This window comes from Seriola aureovittata, chromosome 12 (assembly GCF_021018895.1).
Source record: "Seriola aureovittata isolate HTS-2021-v1 ecotype China chromosome 12, ASM2101889v1, whole genome shotgun sequence".
Classification (NCBI taxonomy): domain Eukaryota; kingdom Metazoa; phylum Chordata; class Actinopteri; order Carangiformes; family Carangidae; genus Seriola; species Seriola aureovittata.
In genome coordinates this window covers 346,351-357,377 of record NC_079375.1, presented here as the reverse complement: position 1 = coordinate 357,377, position 11,027 = coordinate 346,351, and the positions used below count along the sequence as shown (strand labels likewise).

General features: G+C 39.5%; 1 protein-coding gene across 1 annotated transcript; it reads left to right on the top strand.

Moving 5' to 3' along the window:
* The first annotated feature begins 2,637 nt into the window (after nucleotides 1–2,637).
* LOC130178273 (cytochrome P450 7A1) lies at nucleotides 2,638–9,006 on the top strand. Its single transcript, XM_056390353.1, has 8 exons — nucleotides 2,638–2,946; nucleotides 4,369–4,609; nucleotides 4,732–4,941; nucleotides 5,245–5,439; nucleotides 5,589–5,788; nucleotides 7,129–7,259; nucleotides 7,467–7,645; nucleotides 7,766–9,006. Exons 1-8 carry the CDS (start codon nucleotides 2,864–2,866, stop codon nucleotides 8,066–8,068), a joined length of 1,542 nt encoding a protein of 513 aa, XP_056246328.1. The 5' UTR covers nucleotides 2,638–2,863; the 3' UTR covers nucleotides 8,069–9,006.
* Nucleotides 9,007–11,027: the final 2,021 nt, after the last annotated feature.

Genomic DNA, 11,027 nt, shown 5'->3' with positions numbered 1-11,027 from the left:
AGCTGATTGGGACTGTGGGTACTGTAGTATATTGGACTAAAACCTGGTTTAATGTGGGCAAAAATCAAGACCTCAAGTTTCACAGCACAAATCTGACTGTGTGTGTTAATGCTGAATATTCAGTTTTTCCCTGTAATCTGCGGGGAATCTAGATTGGATGCATACAGCATCACAGGAATCCCTTTATACTACACTAATATCAGTGGAAAAATATTATATGTATGATGTTTGATAATATTAAATTAAATTAAAACTGAGATAGGGGTTAATAATGTATGAGGATTTTCAACACCAATTTTAAAATACAAAAAGTAATAATATTTATTGCAATTGTTCAAACCTTAAGAATGTTGTGTACACACAAATTCATATTAGAATTTTAAATTAAGTAAGTTTTTGTAAATAATGGTCTGAATATATACAGTATATCTTTATGTGTATATATATATATATATATATATATAAATATATAGATATACTTATATATAGATATACAGTATGTACTGTATATTATATAAAGACCATTATCTGTGGTCTGTCTTTGTTCTGTAATATCACATTTGCCTTTTTAAAATGCTGTAAACAATTTTTTTTAAATCACCACTGTTCATCGTTGGGATTGTCTGCCCCGCCCTGATGTGTTTGTCTTTTGTTAATTACACCTGCTTCCCTTGTGTATTGAAGTCTCTGTCTTTCCCTCAGTCCTTGTCAGTTTGTCTGCTGTTTCCTCAGTGTCACCTCGTGCCTCATGTCCCCTCATGCGTCTGTTCAATTTTCCCTGGTATTTCTATGTGCTTCAGATTCCATTTTTCCTGTAATTTGGATTTTGGATTTATTTGCGTTTTGTGGATAGCTTCATTATTGTGGACCCCTTCCTTGCTAATCAACCTGTAAGCCTCCTGTTTAATAAATCAGTGAACAGTGTTAGGTCATTGTCTTCGTCTGCATTTGGGTCCTGATAACCTTAAAATGTGAGAGTATATTTTTTGGGCATTTTTGCCTTTATTTCAACAGCATAGTGAGAAATAGACGGGAAATGCAGGAAGGGAAAGGGGGATGACATGCAGCAAGGGGCTTTGGGCCAGACTTGAACCCATAGCCGCTGAAGTTGAGAGTAAGCCCATGTGCTACCTGGTGAGCCACCAAAACCGCCCAAAATGTGAGAGCTATTTGTATGTTTTGGTCACCTTAGCATAACAGCTACCAGTCTAGTATAAACAGCAACAGCTGTCCTCAGCGGTGGAAAGCAACCCCCTATTTCTAGAAGGTAGCAATTGTAATGTTCACGTTCATGTCCCGACTTTGACCTTATGTCCTCGCATGTCACAGCTCAGCTTAGTTCTTCCTGTTTCAGACTTCTGTAGAACAGTAACTTGCAGCACTGTCTAAAATATAAGCTATTATCTAATATTGATATGCACACATGATTTAGAAGAGTTATCAACGTGAAGCAGTTGTGCAACAGCCCCTCCCGTACTTGTTGACTTCTACAACACATTCTAACGAGCTAGCTCTGGCCTGATCGACCTGTCTCGTCACTTTCCGATTCTGAGTCAGTGTAGCGTTCAGGCTGCGCTGAAGAAATAGCGCTTCTCAGAGGGTGTATTCTAACTACTTGTTTTGTAAACACTATGGCTGAAGCTCTTGCCAAGATTGGTAAGTTACCCATTTTTAATGTTAATGCCGGCTATGCAGCAATAGCAAAATTTACAAACAGCTCCTTTAAAGTTTGACCAGAGTTTCACTTCTGAACACAGCCCCATCATCGTTATCATACACTTATTTTATATTTCAAAACTTTGTGTTTAGAGAATTGTTACTGTCTTCAGGTAGATAGATGATTCATTATCACTCTAATCAATCAAACTGGCTTTCTTGTCATCTTCAGTGTTGTCTTTCTTGATGAACTGGATTTAGCTCCACCTGCACAATGGCAAGTCTCAACAGGTCACTCTTGCCACATACTGTACAACAGTGGAGTTCATTCCTGCTCATGCTTGCACACACATGCACACTCACACAGTGCGAGCCCAGCAGAGACCTTGAATCTGTTTACCAACCTGGATGCCCTTCAGGTGGACCTGTCCATGGACTTCAGTCAAGGCCATCTCTCTCTTTCTATCTCTCTCTCTCACTCACGGACTCCAGTCAAGGCCATCTCTCTCTCTCACGCATGGAATCCCATTTCCTGGAGAAGTCCCACAGATAACAGTCTGGTACATTTTACATCTTCACTTCAGTGAATTTGAAATGAAATTCACACCATTTGGATTTTATTCTACTAGAGTTATCTTAATTTGAAATGTGGAATCAAGATAGGTCTTTCTGTTACACATAGGAAAGTCTATACTGTTCATGCAGATACATTTATTGATGTGAAATGATGTGAATTTTTCCATTGAGAAATATTTCAAAAAGTGATTTGATCTCAAAAGCTTAGTTGCAAATTCAGAGAAGAATCTTCCCTTTTCTTTGTTCAAAAGTACACTCAGGGTCATATCTAAGAACTTCATTGCAGAGAGGGTAATAATGGTCAGTGTGTTGCACAACAAAATGAAAAAAATTGCTGCCCTTGGGCCCACCCTGGAGCACAAAGCAGGTATAAAAACCTCCCACATGCTGCCTGTCATCACACTGGGTTGAACCAACACTACTCACTGACACATACACACATTGTCTCATTGTCTCTGGGTTGGAAAACTCCAGGAACTTTAATACACATTCTCCTCTCTAGGACTGTTGACTTTCTCTAGGACTGCTGACACAGTTCCTGTCAGTGTAATCTATATGAACATAAGTAGTTGTTACTGAGCATCCTGCTGTATTGGATCTTCCAGTATTCATCATCATCAACATCATCATCATGATAATAAGCATTGCTCTGATCTGGGCCGTAGTAGTGGGATTCTGCTGCCTTCTGTGGCTCGCTGTGGGGATACGACACAGGTGAGACTGGACATAGGATGTGCATTTCTTACTGTTGAATCTCCTGTATTTTTCTTACCCACTATATTTAGAACATTAAACATTAATGGGATTCTGCTGAACTAGACTGGTTGTTTACTGCACACAGATCAACATAACTTTTTCCAGGCAACCAACAATGCTGTGCATGATTCATTTGGTCACTTATGTAACCACGTCACTGTGAATGACATAAGTATGTATTCAGTCAGTGTTAATCAAACAAAAGCTTTTCTAGAGATGATTGAGTTTGGTTGGCATACTGCTGATTCACAAACATTGTCACCAATGTACTGGCAGTGCTTAGCTGCTGCAGTCAAAGCCTATGTTGTGTAGTCACTGGTCATGTGTATTCAGAAAGAAGATGTAGCTGGTTAGGTGCTTTCTTTTGTTGTAATACTTTGTGGTCAGATTGACAAAATTGGAGAAACAATTTAATATTAAGATATACAGTTAGTATGTTATCAAGAGTTGACTTGAATGAGTGAGTTTACAAGAGTGTCATAATAAGACTAGTATGCAACTCAATTAACCTTGGAAACTGATTTGTAATGTTGTGGAAATGCTGTGGTTGTTGGGAGAAGCATGGTTCAACTTCAGGGAGATTGATCTGAATGAGTTTTAATAATTACATGCATCATCAGCCTTCATCATTGGGAAGACAAAGGTGCATCCTGCAGTAGAACCTATTGTGGCAGGTGTTTTATGCTTTTGTGAGTCAAAAGTAGAATGGTGACAAAAATGAAGGGAAAAAAGATGGGGCACGAGATCGCAAGGTGCCCTGGGGACCTTTGTTGTTTGTTTTTACCTTTTTTGGATTACGGTGATCTGCTCTTTGTGAATACACCTGACCAGTATCCAAAGTTGGATAATGTATACTGTGCTCTACATTTCATAATAATGTGTAAAATCTTGTACACCAACATCTGTATACTGCAGACCAGTGGTCATCTTGGTTTTTATATATAAGTCAGCACAGAATATTCTACAAATGTTGGAACACAAAAAAATGCAAACAAGATGCAAGCTTTTAAACATGCTGTCACCTCTTCCTGAAACCTGAAAAAACTACATAATAACAATGACATCTTTATTCTAATTGAACAGAGTATCATTGATTCCAGACAGGGTCAGTGCTTATTCTATCAGCGCAGCTCAGAATAACATGAGGAGACACGTTTCTCTCCTCGTCTCTGTATCACTTTTAAATGTTTATAATAGTTTGTTCATCACCAGACAAAAGATCAAAATACTCACTAAGTAAGAAATTTAAGAATAATCCCTGTACTTATTTACAGTATATCCTTGATGCAATCCTTATAATCCTCTGTATTCAGACAGAAAAGATAGAAAACACTTTGACTTTCCCACAGTGACAGTTTGTTTTCTTGTCTATGCCCACAGGCAGCCTGGTGAGCCTGCAGTTGAAAATGGCTTCATCCCATACCTGGGCTGTGCTTTGCAATTCGGGGCCAACCCTCTTCAGTTCCTCCGCAGCCGCCAGAAGAAGTACGGCCATATTTTCAGCTGCAAGATTGCTGGCCAGTACATTCATTTCCTGTGTGACCCCTTCTCTTACCATTCAGTCATCAGACAAGGGAGGCACCTTGATTGGAGGAAGTTCCATTTTGCTACATCTGTCAAGGTAAATTTATGTGGTGTCATCTTTTATTACTTATGCAGTATTCTGTCTGGATATTTTTCTTCTTCCACATTAGGCTCTTTTGTGCTACGTGGTCCTAACACTCTTCTTCCTTTCCTCACCAGGCGTTTGGCCACGACAGCTTCGACCCTCGCCATGGCCACACCACAGAGAACCTTCACCAAACCTTTCTGAAGACCCTGCAGGGTGAGGCTCTCCCCTCCCTAATAGAGACCATGATGGGCCACCTGCAGGACGTCATGCTGAGGTCCGACACACTCAGTCCCAGCAAAGACCACTGGGAGGTGGATGGCATCTTTGCTTTCTGCTACAAGGTCAGTAACTGGACTTTAGCCTGGAGGCATACAAGAGAACTGAAGACATTTGATGATGGCTATTGACCCTAAGGGTCTACAAATAATAGTGGGCAATCTGGATAAGATTGACTCACAAAATTAACTTTTACATTTTGTCCAACAAAATCTGTTGTCTGTTACATCCTAAGTCCCCCCTAAGGGAAAAGACACACAGTAACTATTTAACTTTGGAAATTGTATACTCATTTGTCCATGTCCTGGACCTGAAAACAATGTTCCCAGCAGTCCCAACAGGTTTTCGTTTGCCCTGCTGTCATTCAGGTGATGTTTGAATCTGGCTACCTGACGCTTTTTGGCAAAGAGTTTGGTGAAGATAAGTGTCAGGCTAGGCAGGCGGCCCAGAAAGCCTTAGTGCTCAACGCTTTGGAGAACTTCAAAGAGTTTGACAAGATCTTCCCGGCATTGGTGGCTGGTCTGCCCATCCATGTCTTCAAGAGTGCCTACAGTGCCAGAGAGGTTAGTGGGCTTTTCCTACTACTACCAAAGGAAAAATGACAACATAAATTGCCACAATACATCTGTGCGGCCATTTCTAACCATTTTTAGAGGAATAAACCTCACATTAAAGAAAACATGTGTATGAATTTCTTTCTGTGCTTGTATAGAACCTAGCGAAGACCATGCATGCTGAAAACTTGTCCAAGAGGAAGAATGTGTCTGATCTGATCTCTATGAGAATGATCCTGAATGATTCCTTATCCACCTTCAATGACCTGAGCAAGGCAAGAACTCACGTCGCTCTGCTTTGGGCCTCACAGGCTAACACCCTGCCTGCTACCTTCTGGAGTCTCTTTTATATGATCAGGTATGCTAATAGGTTCTCTTTTTCAGTACCTTAGGAGCTCTCTGGAAATGAAACAGAAGGCAGCCACAATGGAAGGCTCAACTCACCAGGCAGAACAGAAATCAAATGTGTTTCATTTCCATGCCATTCTTCACTGTAAATAAACAATATTGGACTAGGATCACAAATAAACTGACTTACACTGTCAGGTGTGACCAATTATTAGCATGAAGCTGAACAGCTCTGTTCTCAGATAGTCTGTTGCTAGAGTGGCTAACATTACTTGCTTAAAATTAGTAAATATGAATTAATCTATATTTATGTCTATATTTACAGACATGCCCATATCTAACCTCTAACTGGCTGGTCTCAGTAGACCAGTCCAACAATATAGTGTATTTGTAAAACTATAGCCCATGCATAAGACACCAGGTATCAATTAGAAGATAGCTTGGTTTGGCAAGCACTGTAAGCCCATCAGGAGCTGCTTTGCTAAATTAGCTAGATATTTAGCTAGCTAGCTAGCGATCAATGCTATTAGGACACTCAGAATACAGCCTTCACTGACACCTGAACCAATGAACATAGTGGCCAAATGTATAACTAGTCTAGGACCTGTTCATCAATAAATAGGAGTGACCCAGCCTGAGTTACTGTTTCAGTGCACTCCTGACCTTATGTACTGTACAGCTGGAGCTCTGACATCATATAACTGCGGCTTTATCAGTTTCAGACAGCTGATTGTGGGTATTGTAGACGTCTAATTAAGATTCTTTGATGAGATGCATTGAGTTTGAAATGAAACAATGGCAGAGGTTAAAGTGCTTGAGTGCTTCTTTATGGGGGATAGGGGTGACAGATTTTAGACAGTAATTAACTACAAATGATGTGCAACCATATACTAAATATGATCCTTTTAGTTCATGTCCACATGTCCAGGTACATCCCGTCCCATAAAAGTGAAGGACTGTCTTCTATATAATAAGGGATACAATTCCTGCCCTTTCATCTGATGTACAGTGGCTTCAGAGAGTATTCAGACCCATTCAGCTTTAACAAACTTTATTGTGTTATAGATTTAATTTTAAATGGATAGAAATTTTGTTTTGCTCATTAAAACTCAGTATCTAAAATAAATGTATTAAAAATTAAAGCCTGAAAGGTCTACAGCCACCTGAGGACTCAATAAAAACAATAAAACATAACGGGGGGGTGATAATGAGCTGCTTGAACAGATGAGCACAGTCTCTATGTTGCTATAGCAATGGAATGAAAGTATCTATTCCTGCATAGGTTGAATTGAAAATAAGTTATCAATGAAAAATAGTGCATCCCTAACAGGCTCCTATATCTATGCTCAGGAGTCCAGATGCGATGAAAGCAGCTCGTGAGGAAGTGCAGAAAATTTTGAAAGATTCAGGTCTGACAGTTGACCCCAGTGACCCAACACTGAAGCTTACCAGGGACCAGCTGGACAACATGCCTGTTTTAGGTAAGATTTCCACCAAAAATAAAAAGTTACTTCTATGATAACCACTATTGCTTATTTTAAATCTAGCCCTGTCTACATTGAATACAACCACTATGGTCTGTGAGATTTTGCTGAGTATGAGATCAAACTGAACAGAACATGACCATGTTTTGTGCTTTTAAATATAGTAAAGAAATGAACCTCATGAACCTGCTTTTCTGTCTATAGACAGCATCATAAAAGAAGCCATGCGTCTTTCCAGCGCTTCCATGAATGTGCGTGTTGCCAAGGAAGACTTCCTGCTTCACCTTGACAATCAAGAAGCTTACCATATAAGGAAAGATGATGTCATTGCCCTTTATCCACCCATGCTGCACTACGATCCAGAAATCTATGAGGATCCCTGTGTAAGACTCCTTTGTAATGACTACTAAATGAATGAGTAAATTATCTTCTTTGAGAAATCACTGCAGTTTGTGTTTTACTGCCAAAAACTTATCTTACTTTTGCTTCTGTTCACCCTGCAGGAGTACAAGTTTGACCGTTTCCTGGATGAGATGGGTCAGGAGAAAACCACTTTTTACCGCAGTGGGCGAAAGTTACGTTATTTCTACATGCCCTTTGGCTCCGGAGTCACCAAATGCCCTGGCAGATTTTTTGCTGTGTATGAGATCAAGCAGTTCCTCAGTCTGGTTCTGTCCTACTTTGATATGGAACTATTGGACCCTGCTATCAAAGTCCCTCTTCTTGACCAGTCCCGTGCTGGTCTGGGAATCCTCCAGCCCACCTATGATGTGGACTTCAGGTACAAGCTGAAATCAAACCACTAGGCTCTGTCTTTGTCAGACAGAGTGATTCATGTATATTGTACATAGTGTATATTTAACAGTGTTAATGAAGATGCTTTGCTGCATATGTAAATAGACTGAACTATACATTTTTGTTGCTTTAATTTACTGTGCCAAACAATGTCTCTGTTGAAAAGTGCTAAGTAGCATCCTGAGTTTCTGTGAAAAACAGGCCTGGAGCCATATAAATTCATATTACATACCATAAAAGTGTTTTTGCATATTTGGGTTATTTACTAAAAATTCTGTGGAGTTACATTACTGCCAACTGATTTTCCACTGTGGAGACAGCCATCCTCTTTAATAGATTTCACTAAGCCACATTTCTGTATCATGGTAATGCAGTGTAGACAAATAACTCTGCAATTATGATTCCTTGATTGTTACACAAAAAGAACAAGAGAAATAGAAATAAAAAATAAAAGCAGTCTTCACTGCGATTGACAGCCTGGCAGGAAATCATATTATCATGTTTTTCATTCACTTACCTTATTTTCAATAAGATGAAAGTCTAAATGCTGTTTCAAAAGCATTTCCAGACTGGTAAGAGTATTTTTATTGATGAATGTAATCTCCCCTCAGGTAGCTCAGATCCCCATAGAAAAATATCATGTGGACCTCAGTGTTCCAGGTTGTAGCTGTGGCCCTGATTACAAACTGTAAAGGGTGGTTCAAGTATTTGAAAGATGATTTTTATATCAAAATGAAATTAATAGCACCAGATGGAAAAATGGAAAGTTGTAAGGCAAAATCATCAGTGATGTGAAGTATCAGCATTTCTGTACTTTTGAAATACTACCAATTGTTTTAAGTGTTAGCATTGACTATTACAGCCAGAGTTCTGCAGTGAACTATGTTCTTTTTCTGTGTATTCATGACATGGCATAAAAATAAACATTGGCTCATCCGTTCTGTTCTATTAGCACTCGCTTGGTACTTTGACGTCAGCTCAATTATTCTGTGAAACTGCTGAGGGAAGCACAAAACTTTTTTTTAATCGATGAATGCATTGCTGTTATCACAATCATTTACTGACTTCACCTTCACTGTAGTAGGAGATAGATAAAGATAGCTCAACCTTGGAGTTTGCTCTCTGGCTGTCTTACTCTCAGACACTGGTGTCACTGAATACATGTCTGATTGTCGGCCAATGCTGACCTTTATATGACTTCTACCCTCTCGATATCATAATTCAAGACATGCTGCTTAACGATATCATAAATTGTAGTTAGTTTAATGAGCATACAGTACATTTCCATACAGATTTTCAGTCAAGCAAGCTGAAAAGTTGCAACAGAGCAGATAAACGGATAAACTCTGCACAGAGCTATGAGCTTATTAGGAAATACTGTTAATTCAGGTGCATCAAAGAAATGAAATAATGCTCATTTGCACACGTCAGTGTGACATTTATGATGCACAATTGGCTGCACAGTTTTGCTGCTGAAGGTATCTTTGAGTGCTGCTCCACAGATATGTCCAATTTTCAACCGGCACTCCTGACTTTTTAATACTGTGAATTATAGAACAATTACACAGTTTTTTCACTGAACAAAAGTGCATCCCGTGTGTGTGTGTGTGTGTGTGTGTGTGTGTGTGTGTGTGTGTGTGTGGGGACATGTAGATGCTGAGCAAACAGATAATAAATCAATACATTTGTACATTTCTCTGTGACTCAACCTGTGCAGATACAAATAAATATATACAGTTGAAATCAGATGTTTACATACTCTTAGACTTTTAACCACCTCCACAGATTTCATGTCATCAAACTATAGTTAAGATAAGTCAGTAGTTTTTTCAACAATCGTTTACAGACAGATTGTTTCCATTTTAATTTGCTACATCACAGTTTCATCACATTATGGCAGAAGTTTACAGACACTGTGTTCACAGTCTCTTGAAACAGTTTGGAAAATTCCTGCAAATGATGTCATGGCTTTAGAAGCTTCTGATAAGCTAATTGATATAATCTAGGTTAATTGGAGGTGAACCTGTCAAAGTATTTTAAGGCCTAGATTCAAACTCAGTGCCTCTTTGATTGACATCATGGGAAAATCAAAAGAAATAACACCCACTTAGCAAGACAGTTAAACCCACTTCACTTCACTTTCAGTCCAAACAGAGAGGCATTCTGGTCTACTGGTAAAGACATGGACATCAGGACAGCCCTGTGTAGATTGCTGCCCCTAACATATATATATAAATAATATTTTATGTGCAGTAGTTTCAGTTATTCATGAAATTAGAGAGAAACAGGCTGATCGTCTTCTGGTGTCCAGATACTATTATTTTCACACATTCTGCCATTTTGCCTCTGTGTGATTTGGACAATTTAAAATTACACCCACTTAGAGTTATGTCCCTCTCTTGACGTCTGGCAAGATGTTAAAAAAAAAAAAAATTTGATGGTGGACCTCCACAAGTCTGGTTTACCCAATAGTACACAAATAAACACTATGAGACCATGGAGGTGTCAGACCACTCAGGAGATCTTTTCTGTCAGATACTTGGTTGCAAAAAGTGCAAATCAATTCCAGAATAACAGCAAAGGATCTAAAGTATATCCACAGTAAAACAGACCTATATGTCACAGCCTGCTATGCCGATTTCTCACTCTCCACTCTGCCACACCTCCTAATCAGCTTCACCTGTTGCCCCCAGCTGCAGTCGATCCCCAGTCAGACCAATATATATACATCCCCAGTTCACTCACTCCTTGCCAGATTGTTCTCAGCATCATGCTTGACTTTCCACCGATTATTATTATTGACTATCTGTTTTCAACTCTGCTTGCCCCTGACCATCCTGCCTCGTCTCTGCCCCGGTGAATACCTTAGCCTTCTGTCCCCAACCACGAGTTCTGCCTGTGCGATTCCTGGTTCCCGTCTGCTTGTCCCTGTGGCTGTTTGGCGTTTTCCAGTTCCCTCGACGGCATCTC